At 37.4% G+C, this 24663-nt stretch overlaps 1 protein-coding gene across 5 annotated transcripts in view; it reads right to left on the reverse strand.

Annotated features, from left to right (window-relative positions):
* The window catches only part of JAK2 (Janus kinase 2), a 257421-nt gene that overhangs the window by 97200 nt on the left and 135558 nt on the right, over positions 1–24663 (reverse strand). For all 5 annotated transcript variants that reach the window (XM_081238459.1, XM_081238457.1, XM_081238458.1 and 2 more), the window contains one exon: positions 2995–3246. In XM_081238459.1, coding sequence (XP_081094585.1) covers positions 2995–3220 — 226 coding nt within the window. In that variant the 5' untranslated portion in view covers positions 3221–3246. The remainder of the gene's footprint in view (positions 1–2994; positions 3247–24663) is intronic.

The following is a 24663-nucleotide window of genomic DNA, read 5'->3' on the forward strand; positions in this document are numbered from 1 at the left end:
GGAACAAACACCTACTGGCTACCTCAGTTTACCATGTATGTTATGAGCCACAGCCATCTATATGTGGTGTTACAACTTCTCATGTGATCTCACATACTTTCCTTCTACAGCCTCACACTAACTCACAAGATGCAACCTTTCCAGCACCCACTTCCACAAGCAAGCTTCAAGACTTTTTAAGGTAAAGTGCCAAATATATTGCAGGTTTTATACATTTTGTTACCATTTAACATGTGCTGTTTTTATTGTTTTTTTTAATGTCATGAAGTTTAGAATGTTATGCCACTAATCTCATTTTTCCTCTAAGCCCTATGGTTTTTAGTACACAATTCTGCACAGCACAGTGCATTTTAGGAACACCTATTTCACACTATAACATAACTGACTGTATCTTGAAAAAAGAGACACAAATATCCATAATCCAAAGAGACAAGTTCTATAACTGAGCCACATATGGGTAGAAAATCAACTGAGATAAGGTGATACTTAACCTTATGACCTGATCACCCCACCGCCAGATACAATCACACTGGGAGATTAGGTTTCAACATATGAATTTGAGGGAGAAGAAATACATTCAATCTATAGCATTCTGTTCCTGGACCCCCAAAATAATATCCTTCTCACATTCAAAATATGTTCATTCTATTCCCAACAGCCCCAAAAGTGTTAACTCATTCCAACATCAACTCAAAATCTGAGTTCAAAGTCTCATCTAAATATCATCTAAAGCAAATTTGGATGAGACTCAAGGTACAATTCATCCTGAGGTTCTCCAGCTGTAAACCTGTGAAATTAAACAAGTTATGTGCTTCCAAAATACAATGGCAGAACAGGCACAGGACAGATATTTAGAAGAAAGGTGTGACAAGTCTCAAGCAAGTCTAAAACCCAACAGGGCAAATTCCATTGGACCTTAAGGTCCATGAATAATCCTCTAACTTGATACTCTGCCCTCCAGGCCCACTGAAGCAGAGGTCCTACCTACAGGACACACTTGGGCAGTATTCCTGCCCCTTCAGCTTTGCTGGGCAGAGGGTGGGCACCTAAGACTCCTGGCAGCCCTGCCCTGGTGGATTTGGGTGGCTCCTGTTCTTTGAAATCTAGGTGGAGTCAGACATGCCCCCTGGGCCTGTGCATTCTCCACTAGTGGAGATGGCTTATTCCACCAGTTTGTTGCCTGCACCCTGCTGAGAGGCAGCTGCTGCACCAGAGGCTGCCAGAACCACACCTGGGGTAGCCAAGGAGCTCAGCACCAGCAGTGCACCAGCAGAGCCCTCAAGGTGAGGTAGCACCAAGCAGCAAGCTCAAGGTCTCCAAACACTGGCATCTCCTCCTTTGAAATCATTCTGCCTCCAGACCCTGTGCTAAGACAGTAGCCCTGGTGATTTCTGAACTGTCTTCAGGGTCATTCTTCTATTGTTTTAGGTAGCAGCATCTGGTTCCTGTTGAGATGGTTTATCCACACTAATCTTAAAAAATGGTTGCTTGGCCACACCCTTAGTGTTCTCTTCTGAACAGGCTTTCTCATCTTTTGGATAGGTGGGGAATTTTCCAAATTTTTAAGTCCTGCTTCCTTTTTGCTTAACATTTATAATTATGCTTTTAAGTTATTTCTCTCTAATTATACTATGTTGACCTAAAACAAATAGGCTGCCAGGTATTTTTCCAGAAAAGATGGATTTACTTGGGATCAGCAGGGAACTGCAATCTGGGGTCTGCAATCATGGTGAACCACATGGAAGCTCCCCCAAGGCAAGGGAAGGAGAACACTCTCCTAGAGGGGAGGGCTACAGTAAACAAGGAGCCCAAGGTTTTTCATTGTTTGAGTCCTTGTCAGGAAAGAAGAGGAGTCTTTCTTCTTCCTCTTGGGCTCTGGTATCCTTGCAGGGCATGAGAACTCCCCCTTCTGGTCTCCTGATTCTATTTTATTGAGGTTTCTGTTTATTAACTTTTTACAACTATAAGCAGTTAGGAGGGCTCAAGCCACACCTTCAAACCTTTGTTTAGAAATTACTTCAAGTAAATATCCAATTTCATTGCTCACAAGTTCTACATTCTACAAAGCACTAAAACATGAACATAACTCAGCCAAGTTCTTTGACACTTTACAGCAAGGATCACTTTTCTTTCAGTTTCCAATAACACAGTCCTCATTTCCACCCGAGATCTTATCAGAATGGTCTTTACAGTACACAATTCTACCAATATTCTGCGCAGGATTACACAGGTGTTCTCTAAGAAGATTGAGGTTTTTCTGTACACCTCAACTCCTTTCAAGTCCACACCAGAATCTCCTGTTCACAACAATGTAGGCTTTTTCTAGCATGCACCTCAAAACTCTTCCATTGCCCATTACCCAGTTCCAAAGCCACTTCAACATTTTTAGGAATTTATTACAGCACCCCTCCACTTCTCAGTACCAATTTTTGTTTTAGTTCATTCAGGATACTATAACAAAAATACCACAGACAAGGTGGTTTATAAAAAAAATAGAAATGTATTTCTCACATTTCTGGAGGTTTGGAAGTGCAAAATCAAGGTGCTGGCAGATGTGGTGTCTAATGAGGACCCAATTCCTAGTTCATAGATAGTTCATCTTCTTATTCATCTTCTTGCTATGTCCACACATGGCAGAAGGAGCAAAGGAACTCTCAGTGGTCTCTTTAACAAAGGTACCAGTCCCACTGATGAGGAAGCCACCCTCATAACTGATTCATCTCTCAAAAGCCCCACTTCCAAACTCATCACATTAGAAGAGTAGGTTTCAACACAAATTTTGGGGAACACAAACATTCAGTCTATACCACTAGCTCAACACAGAATTTACCTTAAATTCTGCTTTAGTGATATTCTCATTTTATATGCATATGAAAACACTTGTCAGTCACAGAAGCATAAAAAATACATTATACATGTACATTGTGTTAAGAGTAGCATAATTAAAGCATGGATATATTAATAAGAAGAAAAACACTGCTTTTTAACACTTACCACAAGCTTTAGAAGCAGCAACACAAATCTCTTCTGCAACATACTCCCCAGTTGGAAACTTCAGATAATCCCCCTCGGCTTTTCCAAGGGAATGATAAAGATAGACCTGTAGGACTGGATCTATTTGCTTCACAGAATTAGCATTTCCAGGAATATCACCATTCTGATGTACAGGAGATGAGGATGTTCCTTCCATTTCTGTCATTGTAAGGCATGCCATTCCCATGCAGGGTCTTTTTTTAGAACATTTGCCTGTAAGAGAAACCAAAGTTATAAATGAAAGTGATATTCATAAGTTATCCTTCATATATAAAGAAGTCTTCACTGACAGCAATGACTCTGTCAAATCCATTAACTGAATAACTATCATGTACAGTCATTTCTCAGACAGATACTGAGGGTTTTGTTCCGGACCAGTGCAATAAAGCCACACAAATTTATTGGTCTCCCAGTACCTATAAAAGTTATATTTACACTATACTGTAGTATACTGAGTATGCAATAGCATTATGTCTAAAAAAAATTGTACATACCTTAATTAAAAAATACTTTATTGCTAACCATCATCTGAGCCTTCAGCGATCTGTAATCTTTTCACAATAGTATTATCAAAGATCACTGATCATAGATCACCATAACAAATATAATAATAATGAAGAAGTTTGAAATATTGCAAGAAGTATCAAAATGTGACAAAGAGACATGAAGTGAGCAAGTGTTTTTGGGAAATTGGCACGGATAGACTTGCTTAACACAGGGCTGCCACAAACCTTCAATTGTAAAAAACCAGTATTGGGGAAGCACAATAAAATGAGGTATGCCCATACTACTATATACAAAGCACAGTGAGAGATATCAAAATTATAAACTTCCTGTGGACAATGACAATAAAACTGAAGCTTATACGCTAACTGAGGAACCACAATATAAATATATAACACTAACAGAACAAACAAAATCAGTTACAGACAACAGAAGAAGAGATTCCACAAAGCAACATGATTTCTCAACAGATTACTCTGACAATTGCTTATTGGAATCTGGAAGGGAAAAATAACATTTCAAGCTGGGATTAACTGATGAGCTTTATTAGAGGAGGTCATATTTAAAACTGTTCTTGAAGCATGGATTGGATTTTGATGGATGGAAGAGGAAGAATGTTCTGGAAGAGTGGAACTGTTCTGAAGAGTAGAAAGATACAAGGTATGTTCAATAATTTATTGGTCTGAGTGAAGTATTTGAGAAGTTATACCATTTAGGAAAGGATTAAAAATACAGATGGATAGGGACTTCCCTGGTGGTCCAGTGGTAAAGAATCTGCCTTGCAATGCAGGGGACGCTGGTTCAATCCCTGGTCAGGGAACTAAGATCCCACACGCCGCGGGGCAACTAAGCCCACGAGCCACAACTACCGAGCTCCCACGCCTCAACACGAGAGGCCGTGTGCTGCAAACTACAGAGCCCATGCACCTTGGAGCCTGTGCGCCACAACTAGAGAGAAGCCTGCACGCCACAACTAAGACCCGGATACTTGTAACAAAACTGCAGCTACATACCCAGTATGCATTTCCCCCTTCTTCCTTGATACAAAGGCCCAAATGGGGGGGTATACCAATGTACCCCCCAAAAAAACCTCTACTTCCCACAGGTGGATAGCCATGTGAACCAGTTACGTGAAAGTTGCTGGGTGGTACTTTCAGGAGCACTCCTTAAAAAAAGGCTGACGTAGCTGGCATGTCTCCTTTTACCTTTTCCCCTTCACCTTCTGTCTGAATCTAAGCATGAATATAGGTAGGGCAGTCACCTTAACACCATGTAACCATGAAGGAAAGGCCAAGAGAATAAATGACCTGGCAACCTTAAGCAGCTGAATCAACGTCAGGAATCCCCTACCAACCATCAGACACCTTATTACGTATAAGTAAGTGCAATCCTAACTGATACAGTACGAAATAAAAGAAGGTCCAAATGTCAGACGAAAGAATTTAAACTTTATCCCACAGTCAATAATGATTAGAAAGGTGAGGTGATATAGTTAGAAAGCTATTACAATAAGCTAGGCAGTACTAAGATTCTGAACTGAAACAGCAACAGTTGGATGGTTATAGGTAACAAAAGAGGAAGACTTGATGCACCATGAGGACTAACTGAATATAGAAGCCAGAAGTAAAAGATAGTATGAGGATTTCAAACTTGGGAGATCTGTAATACCATTATTAGAAGGACTTTGTCCCTTGACTTTGGAAGGTGAGGAGAATAAAGACTACTGTTTTACAGACTTTTATTCAGGAATGAAAGCAGGGCAATTAGACCAAAATCTATCTGGCAGCTAAAACATGAGACTGATATTTGGAAGACCTGAAAATTTGACAACCTTCCCCACAGATGTAATCATTTAAATCATGAGCTACGTGAAGGAAGAGGACGGGAATAATAGCAAACACACTTGCACAGCATTTACTATACGCCAGGCACCATTCTAAATACAGATATTAAATAAATGAAGTGATTATTAAGTGAATTGCAATATGAAACATAATTCTACATTCAACTACAAGGACCTTATTCTATTAGAGAAAATACTAGAGTTAATACTTATTCAAATAATATAAAACTATCAGTGTGTAAAAACAAAACAAAAAACTGGCAATTGTGAGCAAAACTGCAAGATTTTTGAAGTTCCTCTGCATTTGGATAGGCAAATTTAAACACTTCTAATTTGTTCAAAAATAGAAATTTTTAAAAACATTTCTCCTACTCTATTACACTATCTCTGTTACTCAGCTATAGAAAACCATCAGATGAATTCTTAGCCATTAAAGAGCAAATATGCTAGAACCTCATCAGTTTGTGCTCACCATTATTTTGGATCCTATGCCTTCCTTTTGGACTCACTTTTTCTTACTGAAATATATTTTTTAGTAGATCTCTCAGTGAGGCATTAAGGGTTTTTCTGTTGTAGTCTTTGAAATAAATTTTTTTCAGCTGTACTAAGGTATAATTAACAAATAAAATATTTAAAGTATAAAACATGATGATTTAATATATGTATACATTGTGAAAGGCTCCCCCCATTAAGTCAATTAACACCTCCATCAACCTCATGAATTTACCGTTTTGGTGGGTGAGGGAACATTTAAATTCTACTCTTTAGAAAATTTCGATTCTACAACACAGTGCTATCAACCACAGTCACGTTATACACAGATCCTCAGAACTTATTTATCTTATAAGAGAAAATCTACCCTTTTACCCATTTCTATTTCCCCCAACCCTGGCAACCACTTTTCTACTGTCTGTTTCCTAAACTTTTTAAGATTCCACATATAAGTGATAACATGCAGTATTTGTGGTTCTGGCTGGCTTATTTCACTTAGCATAATGTCCTCCAGGCTCATCCACATTGTCACAAATGACAACTATTCCTTTTTAAAAGCTGAATAATATTCCTCTGTGTGTGTGTGTGTGCGAGCGTGTGCACACGCGCACATATATATACACCATGTTTTCTTGATCCATTCGTCTGTTGACAGATACTTAGGTTGTTTCCATACCTTGGCTGTTGCAAATGATGCTGCAATGAATGTGGAAGTACAGATATTTCTTCAGAATAATGTTTAAATTTCCATTGGACATATACCCAGAAGTGGGATTGCTGGATCATATAGTAGCTTTATTTTTAATTTCTTGAGGAATGCCATACTGTCTCCATAGTGGCTGTTCCAGTTTACATTCCCACCAAAAACTTACAAGGGATCCTTTTCCCCACATCCTCTCCAGTATTTTTTATCTTTTGTCCTTTGAATGATAGACATACTAATAGGTGTGAGGTGATACCTCACTATGGTCTTGATTTGCATTTCCCTGATGATTAATGATGCTGAGTACCTTCTCATGTACCTGTTGGCCATTTTTGTATGTCTTTGGAAAAAATTCAGATCCTTTGACCATTTTTTAATTGGGTTATTTGGGGGTTTGTTGTTATTGAGTTATATGAGTTCCGTATGTATTTCAGATATTAGCCTCTTAACAGGTGGGTAGTTGACAAATATTTTCTCCAGGTTGGCTTTTCATTCTGTTGATGGTTTCCTTTGTTAAGCAGAAGCTTTTTAGTTTGATGTAGTCCCACTTGTTTATTTTTTACTTTTGTTTGCTTTGCTTTTGTGTCAAATCCAAAAATAAAAAAATCATTGCCAAGACGAATGCAACAGAGCATAACCCTTATGTTTTAGGTCTTAAGTACAACTCCTTAATCCATTTTGAGTTAATTTTTCTGCATGGTGTAAGATAAGGGTTCGTTTTACCCTTTCACATGTGACTACCCAGTTTTTCCAACACCATATATTGAAAAGACCATCTTTTCTGCATGTATAGACTTTGCTTCTCTGTCAAAAATTAATTGACCATATATGCATGGGTTTAGTTCAGGGCTCTCCTATTCCATTCCACTGATCTATGCATCTGTTTCTAATGTCAATACCATACTGTTTGCTTGCTCGTTTGTTTTTAATACCATGCTGTTTTGATTACTACAGTTTTGTACATAGTTTAATATTAGGAATTATGATGACTCCAACTTTGTTCTTTCTTAAGACAGTTTTGGCTATTTGGAATCTTCTGTGGTTCCATACACATTTTAGGTTTGTTCTTCATCTGTGAAAAATGCAATTGGAATTTTGATAGGGACTGCATTGAATCTGCAGATCACTTTGGGTAGTATGGACATTTGAACAGTATTAATTCCTCCAGTCTATGAGCACCGCGTATCTTTCTGTTTATATGTGTCTTCTTCGACATCTTGCATCAATGTCATATAGTTTTCAGTGTACAGTTATTTAACTCCTTGCTTAAATTTATTCCCAAATATTTTATTATTTTTGATGCTATTGTAATAGGGGTTATTTTTCTTAATCTCTCTGGTAGTTCATTTTTAGTGTATACAAACACAAATGATTTTTGTATACTGACTTTATATCCTACAACTTATAATGAATTTATTAGTTCTAACAGTTTCTTGGTGGAGTCTTTTGGGTTTTCTACATATAATAACATGGCACTTGCAAATAGAGACATTTTTACTTCTTCCTTTCTGATACTGGTATCTTTTATTTCTCTTTTCTTGCATAACTGTTCTGGCTAGAACTTCCAGTTCTATTTTGAATAAAAGTGGTGAAAACAGGTAACCTTGTCTTGTTCCAGATCTTGAGGGAAAGCTTTCAGCTTTTCATCACTGAGTATGATGTTAGATGTGAGCTTGTGACACATGACTTATTATAATTAAGGAACATTTCTTCTATATCCAAATTGTTGAGAGTTTTTATCATAAATGGATGTTGAATTCTGTCAAATGCTTTTTCTGCCTCTATTGAGATGACCATATGATCTAACTTGACCTAACTGTAATTTAGTTCCCGTATTTCCTTATTGACTTTCTGTCTACCTATCCATTGTTCAAAGCAGGGTATCAAAGTCCCCTACTAGTTTTGTATTGCTATATACTTTTCCCTTCAGATCAGTTAATGTTTGCTTCATATGTTTAGGTGTTCCTCTTTTGGGTACATAAGTAGTTACTAGTTCCTCTTGATGAACTGACCCCCTTCATCATTACACAATGACCTTCTTTATCTCTTGGTACAGTCTTTGGTTTAGAGTCTATTTTGTCTGATATAAGTATACTTATCTGTGCTTTCTTTTGGCTACCATTTGATGTAATATTTTCCCCATCCCTTAATTTTCAGTCTAGGTGTGTCTTTAAAGCTGAAATGAGTTTCCTTTTTTTTAAATAAATAAATAAATTTATTTTAATAAAACAAAACAAAACTGACCAGGAATAAAGGGCAGAGAGGAGAGGAATTCTTGGCCAACCTTCTCTGCATAGTAGAATCACCTGGGCCTCCTTTCTAGTGATTCTAATTGAATTAATCAGATCTGGGGGTGGAACTTGCATGCATTTTTAAGCTTCTTGGATTGTTCTCATAAGCTCCAGGGGCAAAAACAACTGAGTTAAAGGAATGTCAGTGCAAAGGGGGAATCAGAAAACACTGGGCACACCCGTGCATACTGTAGGCTCTTGCACCCTAGAGTCAATCAGCTAGCTCTACTACCAGCTCCTACTTCATGACCTTGAGCAGCTTACTTCCTCTCTCTGATCTTTGGCTTCTTCATCTCTCTAAGATGTATGTTTTCCTTCTCTTTCTGGTCTAAAATCACTTCCAAGTGGCTGACTTGAGACTCAGCCTCTGCCATCCTACATGTCCATTCACTGTCATCGTCAAGACTTTTGGACAGCAAACCTTTACTTTGCAACATCTCAAGAAGCTTTTTAATAGACTCATCTCGGGCACTGAGGGTCTGTTTCTGCATTTTGATTCTCAGCTCCATTTCCTCCAAGGTCTTCCTCAATAGGAACAGTTCCTTAGCCTGTCATGCTCAGCTTGGAGCTGCTGGAAGTTCTCCTCCGTCAGTTCAATGGTGAAGTGCTCTGCTCCTCGGCTGCCACTCTCTTGCTGCAGCCACTCTATATCTTTTGACTATAGAATTTAGTCCATTTACACTTAAAGTATTTATTGAAAGGTATGAATGTACTACTGCCCTTTTGTTAATTGTTTTCTGGTCATTTTCTAATTCCTTTGTTCCTTTCATGCTCTTTTACTTTGACATTTAATGATTTTCTGTAGTGGAGTGCTTTGCTCCCTTTCTCTTTATCTTTTGTTTATATTCTATAGGTTTTTTTGTGTGGTTACCATGAGGCTTAAATTAAATATCTTATTTTTATAACAGTCTCTTTTAAGCTGATAACAGCTTAATTTCTAATGCACACAAAGGCTCTACATTTTTACTTTCCCCCTCTCATATTTTATGTTTTTAATGTCACAATTTACATCCTTTTACATTGTATATCCATTAACATATTAGTTATTTTAATACTTTTCTTTCAATCTTCATACTAGAGTTATAAGTGTACCCACCAACTTTGCAACACTACAGTATTCTTAATTTAACTATGTATTTATCTTAACCAGTGAGTTTTAACCACAGTGTTTTACTGTGACTAACTAGCATCCTTAGGTTTCAGCTCAAATAACTCCTTTTAATATTTCTTGTAAGGCTGGTCTAGTGGTAATGAATTCCTTTAGTTTTTGTTTGTATGAAAAACTCTATCTCTCCTTCAGTTCTGAAGGACAGCTTTCCTGGGTAGAGTATTCTTGGTTGGCTTTATTTTTTCTTTCAGCACTTGGTATATATCAGCCCACTCTCTTCTGGCCTGCAAAGTTTCTGCTAAAAAATCTGCTGATAACCTTATACAGATTCCCTTTTAGGTAACTTCTTTCTCTTGCTGCTTTTAAGATTCTCTGCCTGTGTTTAACTTTTAACAATTTAATTATAATGTGCCTCAGTGTGAGCTTCTTTAAATTAATCATATTTGATATTCTCAGGCTTCCTAGATCTGGATGTCTGTTTCTTTCCTCAAGTTAGAAAAGTTTTCAGCCATTATTTCTTCAAATAAGCTTTCTGCCCCTTTCTCTCTCTCTCTTCTCCTTCTAGGAACCCTATAATGCATATAGTAGTCTTCTTGATAAGGCCCGCAAGCTACATTCACTTTTTTTTTTAATTGCTCCTCTGATTGGATGAATTCCACTGTCCTGTCTTCTAGTTCACTAATCCTTTCTTCTGCGTGATCTAGTCTGATGTTGAATCCCTCTGTTGAATTTTTCAGTTCAGTCATTGCATTCTTCAGCTCTGTGATTTCTGTTGGTACTTTTTAATATTTTCGATCTTTTTGTTGAAATTTTCACTTCATTCATGCACTGCTCTCCCAACCTCAGTGAGCATCTTTATGACTTATTTTGAACTCTCTATCAGGTAAATCACTTACCTCTGTTTCATTAAGATCTGTTTCTGGAGACTTATCTTGTTCTTTTGTTTGGAACATATTCCTCTGTTTTTTCATTTTCCTTGACTCTCTGTGTTGGTTTCTGTGCACTGGATAAAACAGCCACCTCGCTCAGTCTTGACAGATAGATCTAGTGTAGGGGATGAACCTCATCAATCAGCCCAGCCCAAGCTCCTCAATGTCTCTCAAACCTTTGTGACTGTCCAAGTCACCTTCTTTGTTCCTAGTGGTTCCCAGTACTTGAGGGTGTGCTAAGACTCATCATGTCCCAAAAAGGAATACTGCATTCAGGCCCTAGATGCAGGCTGATTAGAAGCCAGACCCTCAGGCAACATCTAGAAAAGTATGTATTAAGCCCCTTCCAAGGAGAAAGGGGAACAGGCATTTTTGCCTGCACTGCACTAGACCTGTGTCTGAAGCTACAGGCAGGAGTTGGGAGGGGGTCCTGTAAATGCACTCATGGCTTTCCATTACACTTAGAATAAAACTCTACGAGTCCTACATTAATTGTCTGCTGCCTACCTCTTCAATTCACCATGTAGCTCTTCTTACGTGCTCCTTTCACCACTGAATTATAGGCTTCAATAGCTTGTAATATTTAAAAAGGTCTCATCTGCCTTATTCAACAATCTGTTCTCAGTAGCTAGAAAAGTCTTGAAGCATAGATCTTACTAAATATTTAATGAATGAATACCATGCTCATAATCATGAATTAATTTCATACAGTACAATTACAGGAGTTTGGTGTGTGGAAAACTCAAGGATAAGGTCTCAAGACCAAGACTGTATTGATTCCCTTAAAGAGAAATTTGAAACAATCATGAGCATTCCCCTTCAGCTCCAAACACCAGTGAAATGGTAAATAATAATAATGATAATTTTAAATCATTTAAAAAATACAGACTTCCTGTAATGACAGAGTAATTTATCCTGGGCTAATGCTCCTGCTGAGAAGAATTACAAGCTCTGGAAAACTATCTTTAAAAACACTGTTTGAAGGCACTGGCAAGCAAACAAAAGCAGAGAGAAACTGGATGGGATCTGATCCTTGAAAGAATGAAATCACACTGAATGAGGTCCACATTTATCAATCTTTATCCTGAGAGGACTATACAGTCTGTGTGATGCATATGTAGGCACTGGAGAAGAGGATAGAGCTCTTGTACAAAGCTGTAGTCTTATTGGGTATACGTATCAGGCAATGAACTCTGGAGCTGCTAAAAGAGGTAGAAGTTGAAAGCAGAAATCCCAGGGGGGAAAAAAGGGAGACATGGGGGACTGACTCCTGAACTCCCCTCTGTGTATGAGATGAAAATCCAAGAAGCCCAGGGAGAGGCAGTAACTGGAAACCTGAAAGAGTCGTGAAGAGATTTCAACAGCTGCTTGGTCCTTGGAGAGGCAGAATTTAGAGTTAAAAGGTAAATACCTCAGGCTTTCTGTTTAAACTTCCAGAAAAGCCATACTTGAGGAATAATAACCACATCAGAATTAAAGGCAAAACTGAAACAGACCTGTCCTAACAGAGCCTACAACCAAGTTTCCATAGGATCAAGCTAATCTGCCAGTAGATTTAACTGAACTGCCTACTAGAACAAAACTCAATACTTCAGAGAAAAATTAAAATCTACACCATCCAGAGCTTATACAATATATCACCCACAACAGACAACCATCAGTTGAAACTTACTTATCAAAAGAAAAATGTGATGTAGAGAAAATATATACAGACAGAAGAAATATTTGAAAAATATTAGCCAGTTTTTTTCTAAGTTCTTTAAAAAACAACAGTCCACTAATCCAAAAAAGTTACCTAACCCCAATCAGTATAAATCCATACCTAGTTACATCATAATCAAACTTCTAAAAATCAAAGACAAAGAGTAAATCTTAAAGCAGCCACAAACATACAGTCACCAAGATAAGAAATACAACTGACATCTCTTCAGAAAGACTGGAGGTCAGAAGGCAAAGGGCTGGTAAGGAGGAAAGAAAGCTGTTAGCCTAAAATTCTATGACCCACAAAAAATAACCTTCAAAATTTATGGCAAAACAAACATTATTTTTGGATAAAAAATGCTGCATGAACACACCACCAACAAACCCAAACTACAAGAAATGCTCAAGGAAATTCTCTGGATTAAAGGGAGATGATACCAGATACAAATTCATATTTGCAAAAATGAATGAAGAACCCTAAAATAATACATATGTGGGTAATCAGACTATTTCCTTTCATTTCTTAAAATTCCTAAAGGACAACTGACAATTGTTTGAAGCATTAATGATAAGGTATGATGTAGCTTATAATACATGTCAAAGTAAAACAGATGACATCAATAGCTAAAAAGGATGAAAAGGAATTAAACAAAATCTTTATACAAATAAATTCATGATAGCTTGGAAAAAGAAGAAAAGGTGCCAGCAGCAAATCAGAAATGTAGAAGAATTCCTGAAAGATTAAAAATAGATAGGAATAGGTGACAGAGAGCAGAGGAAATACATTCTATTTAAAGTACACAGAAGAAAGCATCAACAAGCATAAAAAAAGTTTTTTGCACACATACAAAACCCACAAATATCCAAAGATAATCAAAGATCATCATCTACTGGGAGCTGGGGTAGAGGAAGGAAGCATGAAAAAGTCAAATCAAAATGAAGAGCAGGGCTTCCCTGGAGGCACAGTGGTTAAGAATCCGCCTGCCTATGCAGGGGACATGGGTTCGATCCCTGGTCTAGGAAGATCCCACATGCCACTGAGCAACTAAGCCTGTGCGCCAGAACTACTGAGCCTGTGCTCTAGAGTCCGCGAGTCACAACTACTGAGCTCATGTGCCACAACTACTAAAGCCCGTGTGCCTAGAGCCCGTGCCCTGCAACAAGAGAAGCCACTTCAATAAGAAGCCCATGCACCACAACAAAGAGTAGCCCCCACTCGCCGCAACTAGGGAAAGCCCGCACGCAGCAACGAAGACCCAACACAGCCAAAAATAAAAATAATATAAATAAATTTTTTAAATTAAAAAAAAATGAAGAGCAGAACTGACCCACAAAGAAACAGAGATAATACAGGAAGAGAATTTTTTAAAAAATATTCTACTTGTTACCCTCAGAGAGATTGCAGAAGATTTTGAAAATACAAAGTATCATTAGATGATCATCAAAAAGGAGCAGAAAATAAAAACAGGTTACATTTTTTAAACAATTACATTTCAATGAAAGGGTTGAATACAACTAAAGAGAACAAGTAATAATCTGGAAGACAAAGTCAAGACAAACTCCCAGTTTCCTGTATCAGAGATAGAGAGAAGGAGAGGCAAAAAACTAAGAAATGTAGAGGACCAACACAGAAAGTACAACTCTAAGAGCTCTAGATAAAGAAAAAGAACACAGTGAAGAAAAAAAATTTTTAATAAAAGAAGAAACTTAATTGGTGTTAAAGATACCTCAGCTCATATTAAAAGAATCTTCTGAGAGGAGATAAAGATTAATTTTAAAAAGACTTATACATGCACAGATCAAAGCAAAGCATTAGAACACCAAAGACAATGGGGAAACTCTAAAAGAGTTCAATTTAATTCTGACTATTCAGAGTTTCCACCTACATATATAATTATGGCTGATGGAAACATACATGAATTCAGATTGATCGCTCTTTCAATTCATAAATGATAACCTCAAATGGGTCTTCAGTGCTGCTCACCTATCATTTTATATTTCCTTAATTCATTTACTCTCATTCTAGACAACTTATACCTTTCTCCTCAATCACCAAAACTGCAACCCCCATTCTTAATTTCCACTTCCTACATTTCACTGAGAAATACAAGCAATCAAAAGGAAACACCTAGCAACTGATGAACATACATGCTTTTCAAATGTGGCTGAAATATTTATGAAAGTATACCACATGTTAGGCCACAAAGCAATTATCAACAAATACTAAAGGAATCATACTCTATATGATTTCCATTCAAAATATAAACAATGGAGCAAGCAACTATTTTATCTATTTAAGACCCTGATGTTGATTAAATGTTAGAGACCATGATTAATTTATGTAATTCTTTAAAATATTGAAGAAATAACAACACTGAAGAGGACCACGGAAAAATGTGAAAATCAGCTTTATCACTACCTATTCTTTTCATTGTCTGAATCAACTCTTTTTAAAAAATTTTATTGAAGTATAGTTGATTCACAATGTTGTGTTAATTTCTGCTGTGCAGCAAAGTGTGTATCAACACTCTTAACAGTTAGATAAAAATTTTTCCAGTTACAAAGTATATTACATTATTTTTAAAAAGTCAATAATTCTCAGTATTCTGTAAATTCGTGCTATTTTTAATACTTCAACAAGCACAAACAACACTGAAAAATATGAAGATCTGCATTTGAACTGATGTAAACTTACCAATGGCACTTAAATTAAAAATTTCTTATGAAAAATATGGCCACTGATAAAAGTATCCCACCATGTACTTATTTTCCATAATGTTCTCTGATCACAATGGGATTAAACTAAAAATCAATAACATAAAGATAATTAGAAAATCCCCATATATTCAGAGATTAAGCAACATAATTTTAAATAATCCATGGGACAAAGAAAAAGTTAGAAAATATTTTAAATTCAATGATAACCAAAAAATGAGTGAAATGCAATTAAAAAGAAAGGCTGAACAAAATTATTTAATGAGCTTTTGTTTCAACAAGCTAGGAAAAGAACAACAAATCAGCTAAGGACCACAGAAGGAAAAATAAATAAGCAGAAATCAGTGAAAAGGAAAACAGACCAAAGTAAACTTTAAAAGCTGGCTTTTTAGAAGCATTAATAAACTGCTTTTAAATACTAGAAAGACTGATAAAGAAAAAAGACAGAGAAAACATAAATTACTCAAATCAGGAATTGAAAAGTTGACATCATTACCAAAACTTAAATATTAAAAATGTTTAATAGTATAAAAACATTCTGCAATAAGTTTGAAAAATTCTAAGAAATTGGGCAAGTTTCTTTAGAAACACAACTTATGAAAACTGACACAGGAAAAAATATAAATTTTTAATATTTGTTAAATGAGTTGAACGTATAATTTTAAATTTTTCTACAAAGAATATTCAATGAATGCCCAGTGACATTCTCGGTGAATTTTTCCAAACACCTGATGAACAAATAAACAATGAGCTTACACAAACTCAGTAAACAAAAATTTAAAAACATTTCTCTATGCATTTTAAGAGAGCACAAACATGATACCAAAATGTAATAAGGACATGACAAGAAAAGAAAATTGTGGGTAAATAACTCTCATAAAGCATATAAGAAAAAATACTAAAAAAACCAAACCAAAACAAAAACCAACAACAAAAAAACACTGGCAAACTGAATCCAGTAATTTTTTTTTTTTTTTTTCTTTTTGCGGTATGCGGGCCTCTCACTGTTGTGGCCCCTCCCGTTGCGGAGCACAGGCTCCGGATGCGCAGGCCCAGCGGCCATGGCTCACGGGCCCAGCCGCTCCGCGGCATATGGGATCCTCCCAGACCGGGGCACGAACCCGTATCCCCTGCATCGGCAGGCGGACTCTCAACCACTGCGCCACCAGGGAGGCCCTGAATCCAGTAATTTTTAAAAGAATGATAAATCTTGACTGAGTTTGGGAATTCCCTGGTGGTCCAGTGGTTAGGGCTTGGCACTCACTCTCATTGCCAGGACCCAGGTTCAATACCCTGGTCAGGGAACTAAGATCCTGCAAGCCATGTGGTGCAGGAAAAAAACCAAAAAAACAGAAAAAACCTCGACTGAGTTATTTACAACAGAAATGCAAGGTTAACTGAACAATCAAACTTCGATCAATATAATTTACCACATTATTAGAATAAATGAGAAAAGTAACATATAATCATTTCAATAAATGCCAAAATTGCCTCTATTAAAATTATACAACAGTTCATGATAAAAACTCAGCAAACTAGAAATAAAAGCAAACTTCTTCATTCTGATTCACAGTAACTACAAAAGACCTAAAATTAATTACTTAATGGCAAAATATTGATCTTGTTCTTCTTGAGTTCTAAAACTTAATATGCATGTCCAAAATCAGGACTTCTATTCAACATTGTAGTGGAGGTCTTGGCCAGTGCAATATCGCAAGAAAAAGAAATTAAAAGTATAATGATTAGAAAGGAAGAAAGTAAAACTATCATTATTCACACACAATATGACTGTGTACATAGAAAACTTAAAAGAATCTAAAAATTACTAAGTGGGCTTCCCCGGTGTTGAAGTGGTTAAGAATCCACCTGACAACGCAGGGGACACAGGTTTGAGCCCTGGTCTGGGAAGATCCCACGTGCCATGGAGCAACTAAGCCTGTGGGCCACAACTACTGAGCCTGCACTCAAGAGCCCGTGAGCCACAACTACTGAGCCTACACACCTACAGCCTGTGCTCTGCAGCAAGAGAAGCCACCACAATGAGAAGCCCGCAATGAAGAACTGCCCCCGCTCGCTGCAACTAAAGAAAGCCCACGCAGCAACGGAGACCCAATGCAGCCAATAAATAAATAAATAAATAAAAATAAAGTTCCCTTAAAAAAAATAAACACAAATTACTAAGTGAATTTAGTAAGGTCGCAAGATATAAAATCAATATATAAAAATCTATTGTAATATCATATACCAGAAAAAATTAAAAAATGAACATCCTAAACCAATATAATTTATAACAGTAAACAACACTAAACAAAAAGTCAAATATCTAGGAACAAATCTATTGAAATATCTACAAGGACTCTGCAATAAAAACTACTAAAACATTGTTAGAAAAAAAAAAAGGCCAGAAAACCGGAATAAACATTTACCTAAAGAAGACATAGAGATGGCTAACAGGCACGTGAAAAGATACTCAACATTGCTAATTATTAGAGAAATGCAAATCAAAACAATGAGATATCACCTCACACCTGTCAGAATGGCTATCATCAAAAAGTCTACCAATAATAAATGTTGGAGAGGATGTGGAGAAAAGAAAACCCTCCTACAATGTTGGTGGGAATGTAAATTGGTGCAGCCTCTATGGAAAACAATGTGGAGTTTCCTCAAAAAAACTAAAAATAGAATGACCACATGATCCAGCAATTCCACTCCTGGGTATATACTCGGAAAAAACAAAGACTAATTCGAAAAGCTACATGCACCCCTACATTCACAGCAGCACTATTTACAACAGCCAAGATATGGAAGCAACCCAAATGCCCAGCAACAGATGAATGAATAAAAAATATGTGGTATATATACACAATGGAATGTTACTCAGCGAGAAAAAAAAATTCTGCCATTTACAGCAATGTGGATGGACCTAGAGAAAGTTATGCTTCGTGAAATAAGTCAGAGAAAGACAAATACTGTATGATATCACTTACATGTAGAATCTAAAAAATAATACAAAGGAATATATGTACAAGGAATAGACATTTTTCTGGAATAAAGATTCCAGAGAAAAATGGAGAATATCTTCATGACAACCGAAACTCCTCTAATTCAGTAATAAAAAAAGAGGTGGGGGGCTTCCCTGGTGGCGCAGTGGTTGAGAGTCCGCCTGACGATGCAGGGGACACGGGTTCGTGCCCCGGTCTGGGAAGATCCCACATGCCGCGGAGCGGCTGGGCCCGTGAGCCATGGCCGCTGAGCCTGCGCGTCCGGAGCCTGAGCTCTGCAACGGGAGAGGCCACAACAGTGAGAGGCCCGCATATAGCAAAAAAAAAAAGAGGTGGGGAACATTTGAACAAACTTAAAAAGGAGATATAAAATTGCCCAAAAGTACTTATGAATAACAGCTGAATATCACTAATTAGGGAAATACAAATTAAAACCAAAGATACTTTTACACACCCATTAAAATGGAAAATTTTTAAAAACTGACAATACCAAATGTTTAAAAAGTTGTAGAGCGGGGCTTCCCTTGTGGCGCCGTGGTTGGGAGTCTGCCTGCCGATGCAGGGGACATGGGTTTGTGCCCCGGTCCAGGAGGATTACACATGCCGCGGAGCAGCTAGGCCCATGAGCCATGGCGACTGAGCCTGTGCTCCACAGCGGGAGAGGCCACAACGGTGAGAGGCTCGTGTAACGTAAAAAAAAAAAAAAAAAAAAAAAAAAAGTTGTAGAGCAACTGGAACTCTCATTGCTGGTAGGAATGTTAAACTGAACAGCCACTTTGCAAAAATGTTCAGCACTTTCTTACAAAGTTATACATACATTCACACTATGATCCAACAATTCTACTCCTTGGTGATTTAGCTATAAAGTGCATACTTTTTCCTTGCCCCTTGCTCCTTCAGGCTACCTAGAATGAAGACACAGTAGCTGAAGCTATACAATGACCATCTTGCAACCATAGGTGACCCTGAGAATGGAAGTCAGTGCAAAGGTTGGAAGAAGAGAAAGAGTACAAGTAAGTAGCTTCCTGACAACCAAGGAGTCACCAAGTCCAGCATAATCTATACAGTTTCAAACTTATTTTACTTCAGAGAAACATAAATCCACTATTATTTGTATATTCGGTAATATGCAGTCAAACCAAATCCTAACTGATATACTTCTCCAGATATACTCTCAACTCTTCATGCAACCTAAGACATTTCAATAAATAAGCAAATCTTTTCTTTGAATTGCTGCCCTTCCAGGACTCTCCTATCTTGCATTTATGCTAAATATTACTTGTATTCAAACCTAGTCAAGAAGATATGTTATCTTCAAGATAGTACAGGATTAAATCAAAAGGATTTCACACAAAAGTACATTTATTTTTTAAAAGAAATGTACTCAAAAAGGCATTCTCTCACCAGTTTCCATCCTGAGGTCTGATTTTAGCAGTTTCTGATAACAGAAGCATAAGAAATTGCTGAAGCACAGCACAGAAATATTTACTGCAAAATCACAGAAACTCGTGAGGAAAAAGTTATGATTGGAAAATCTGTAACACAGAAAATCCTTTCCTTCTGTTCCTTTGTCCTTAACACCATTCTAGAAGACAAATGGTTGTCTTTTCCATAATCCCTCACCCTCAACTACTAAACCTAAAAAGTTCTTTGAGAACAGTTTGAGAAAAATATAAACTCTATTATTAAAGGTGTTGGAAATAATATCTGAATACAATTTCTCACTATTCATGATCATACAGATTCTAGTTTTGCTTCTTCAATTTAAAATTAAAATGTATGGCTGGGGGGAATCATATGGTATGTGAATTATGTCTCAATAAAACTTTTTTTTTGAGTATGTGTATTTTTAGGAAAAACAGAAATGTTAAACAATTACCCCAGATACCTGTTTAGCATCAAAACAACTAAACTTTTGTTGTCTTTATCTCTTCTCATTTCTACTTTAAGTTTGTCCATTTCTACCACATATTTGGCTAGCCCAACATATTTTTCAGTTCACATTTGGTCAATCATATCTAATGCAATACCTCCCTAAACTATAACCAAACATCCAAGTATGGGGACAGCCAAGAAAATTACATAACATAAATTGCACAAGGGCAGAGACAGTTCAGTTTGAGCTTCTTGTCAGTGGTAATGGGAACATCATGTTTTCAACAGAAATCATCAGTGAATAAGAATTTGGATCTACTTTTAAGTAACTATTGTTTTTAAAAGGTCTCAGATATGAAACAATACATAAAGTATTTCAGAAACTATAATAGAATATATATGGTGAAAATGACTGGGCTGTGCACTGCATAACTTGATCCCTGAGGAATCCATCCTGAATCTGAGATTTCTTACTGTGTAGGTATATAGGAAGCACCAAGACACAGAAGAAGAGTAAGCTTGAAAGGAAAGATGAATTTTAGATATTTGGAGTCAGAAGCACCAACAAGACAATTAAAAGGAAGATTTGTAGTAATCAGCTTGATATATGAGTAGTTAGGAAGGATTTCTTGATTTGGGATTTGAGAGGCTGGGTATTCAGTATTACAATTCACAGAATAGGACATACAGAACAAGGATAGTTTTGGAGGAATGATGAATTCAATTTGGCACATTCTGAAATGAGTTACCTATAATATATCCAGACTGAGATATCCTATAGGCAGCTAGATTTATGAAGGCTAAGGGGAACATAATGTGCTTTTGCTACAGATTTCATAGTCATTATGCATAAAGAAGGTAGCTATAATCATAGACATATATGATGCCCAGATATAAGATATAAGGTAGGACGAGAAGAAGGTCATAGATCAAATCCTTGAGGTCACACATTTAAGGACTACCCAAAAATGTCAGGGACGGAGGGCAAAAAGAAGAATGTAGCAAAGAACCTGAAAAGAAAGGGACAGAAATAAGAGGAAAACTAGAATTAACTGTGTAAAAATTCATTGATTACTGCATTTTTCTGTGTATTTTAATAAAAATAAGATTCCCTTAGAAAAGAAAAGAAGAGCAGAGAGTTTGAGAAGAGTTATCAAGTATTATGAAGAGGTTAAATAAGATAGAAACAGAAGGGAAAAAATTCACTGAACTTGGTAATTAAGAAGTTAGTAAAGACTACCGATAGGGAAAGAATCTGAAGGGTAAGAATGGCTTTTTATTTTCATTTGGTTTCATTATTTTGAGTTTTCTCATCTCAAGCAAGGCTTTCAACTTAGAATTCTTAGAAGAATACAGGCATTCCCAAACATTCGAAGATTCAAAGTTTACCTCAAAAGCAGCATTTAAGAAGTTACTTTCTTAAGATATAATATACCAAAAATCCTCAATATAATATAAGCATTGTTGTTGTTTTTCAAATTTAAAATTACCTACAAAGCACTAAAGTGTTAAGTATGGTTTACTGAACAGAACATAAATGTTAGTCTTAACATAAAAGTACAAATTATAGAGGCTGAGAGGTGAAAGCAAGGAGGGAAGCTAAACAGAAGCTTGGGAGAGAAGCGTTAACCTTAGAAATTGAGAAATCAACAAATATTGCCAATGGTTGCTGGAACAAGAAATAAAGTTACAAATATATTACCCTAGGTTACAATGATAGCTAATATAAGAAATAAAATAGTGAAATGTGTAATCTGCGGAAAAGAGGAGGAACACAGTGGTATAGGTAACAAAGAGATTGAAATACCAGAAGTTAACAGAGTCAAAATGGTCTCCCTCTGGAGAAAAGGATTAAAGTTGGAAGAACAGAGCTTTTCATTGCAACTGGATTGTTGTGGATTATAGCTCTTCTGTGTGATCTGACTTTTTAAACCAATGTAAATGAAACATCTAGGGGAAAAAAATAAGAGTAATTAGGAAATAAGAAAATCAAGGTGGCAAGGCTATTCTTAAGGGTGAAGAGCAGAAAAAGGATAGATAACTGCTGATAGTTAAAGATCAAAGGAGAATATAAAAATAAGCTAAAACATATTCTTGAGCTGCTACAGGGGGAAAATAATGATAATACCAAAGAAAGTGGTGAAAAACAAACAAAGGAACGAGGTGTTAGCCCTAGAATAGATAGAAAGGAACAAGATCAAGAGCACAGTGTGCAAAAAGAAAGCTAAAAACAGGAGGATATAACCAGAGTGGTATAATTAACAGTTTACAACTTCAGAGATGGACTACTGTTGTAAAGTATGGACAACACTGCAGAGTCAAAGAAAGAAACTGTAAGGTGTCCTTGGGTGAGTTCTTCAACAGATAATGAAATGAACTATGATAATGTTAGGAGAAGTGGTTTAAAGAAAAACTAATTAGATGCCAAAAATTCTCAGTTAATGACATGGGAGTAGACAAGGAAAGAGTAGCAGACAACATCAGGGTTGACTGAGGATGATATAAGCTGCATCATAATCATCTCAAAGGACAAGATTTTTTGTTTTTGTATTAGCATAATAGATGTTATAGAAATAGCAGTGTAAATACTTCCTCTAGACCCTAGGATAGATGTAATGCAATATCTTTAGGAAAGGCAACATTCAATGAAGGTAAGAAAGCAGAAGGAAACTGATGCTACAGAAAACCCAATTTATAAGGGAATAAGGAATTTGGAAGGACCTTATAAAAAGGACTAAAGGGGAATCAGCTGAAGAAGTAAAAATAATAAGAAGACATGAATACGTAAAATATTTTCTGGCAGTATATGAGAATTTTGAATTCAATCAAGCCTGTAAAATACCAATTTATGGGAAATGCAGAGAACAGAGGAAAACATTAAACTACACCATGAGGATATGATCAGCAAAACCTGTATTGTGGGAAACCAGAACCAACATAGTTAAAAAAGCAAAAAAGAGATGAAGGAAACATATATCAATAGATTAAAAGAAACTGTAAAGTCACAGCTGTAGACCTATTTGGATCTTAGTATTTTTAAAAAAACTATAAAAAAGAAAAAACATTTATGATATATCAATTAGAAATTTAATTACTTGCTAAATACCTATAGATATTAAGGAATTGTGATTCCTTTATTTTTAAAAAAGTTCCTATATTTTAGAGGTATGTAAGGAAATATTAAGGAAAAAAATATGATGTCTACAATGTGCTTCAAAATAACCCAGTAGTGGGGAAAATAGATAGAACCGAACTGACCACAGGTTATAAAGACTACTGAGGCTGAGTGATAAAAGTATGAGAGTTCATTATACATTATCTCTACTTCTTTATGTTTAAAGTTCTCCCTAACAAAAAAGTTTTTTTAAAGGATGTCTGTTATATTTTATCTAGCATTTAAGAAGAGTGTTTTCAGGTTATTCAATAAGAAAATTTCAGAATATAAAGTCCCAGATTTTATTTTGTATTTTATAATTCACCTCTCATGCAGGTGTGAAAGAACTCTGTAAAATTTACTAAAGCTATCTTTTAAAGATAAAGATCTCTAAATGCAGTAAAAGTTTATTTCTATTCAGACAAAAAAAAAAAGTGTCTCTAATTATCCTTAAAAATATCCCAGGCAGGTGGCGGAGGGGGAAAGCTTCGGAGTAGCGGAGGAGAGCACAGCAACAGGGGTGCGGAGGGCAAAGCGGAGAGATTCTGGCACAGAGAACCGGTGCCCTCAGGCACACACCAGCCCGAGAGGCTTGTCTGCTCGGCCGCCGGGGCGGGCGGGGCTGGGAGCTGAGGTTCGGATATCGGCTTTCAGTCAGAGCGCAGGGAGAGGACTGGGGCTGGCGGCAGGAAGAGAGCCTGAAGGGGTTAGTGCACCACGGCTAGCCCGGAGGGAGTCCGGGGAAAGGGTCTGGAGCTGCCGAAGAGGCAAGAGACTTTCTTTCCTTTTGTTTCCTGGTGTGCGAGGAGAGGGCATTAAAAGGGCTGCTCGGGGAAGCGCCGGAGACAGGCGCGAGCCGCGGGTAAGGCGCGGACCTCGGAGACGGGCGTGGGACGCTGGGGCCGCCGCCGCCGCCGCCGCCGCCGGGCCTGTGTGCGAGCGCGGGTCACTGTCCGCCCCGCCTTCCGGGGGGCCTGTGCACCCCGCCACTGCCGGGGTCCCGGGACCCGGGGACGGTTTTCCCGGGAAAGCGCATGGAGCGCCACGGGCTGCTGCAACGTCACGCCGGCCTCTGCCGCCGCAGGCCCGCCCCACACTGCGCGCCCCTCCCTCCCCTCTGCCTGAGTGAGCCAGAGCCCCCGAATCAGCGGCTCCTTTAAACCCGTCCTGTCTGAGCGAAGAACGAACGCCCTCCGGCGACCTATGCGCAGAGGCGGGGCCAGGTCCAAGGCTGAGACCCGGGAGCAGTGAGAGCAGAGACAGGGAAATCTCTCTGTGCAGCCTCGGAGGCAGCAGATTAAAGCTCCATGGTC

This window comes from Mesoplodon bidens (genome assembly GCF_964165515.1).
Source record: "Mesoplodon bidens genome assembly, chromosome: 6".
NCBI classification, from domain to species: domain Eukaryota; kingdom Metazoa; phylum Chordata; class Mammalia; order Artiodactyla; family Ziphiidae; genus Mesoplodon; species Mesoplodon bidens.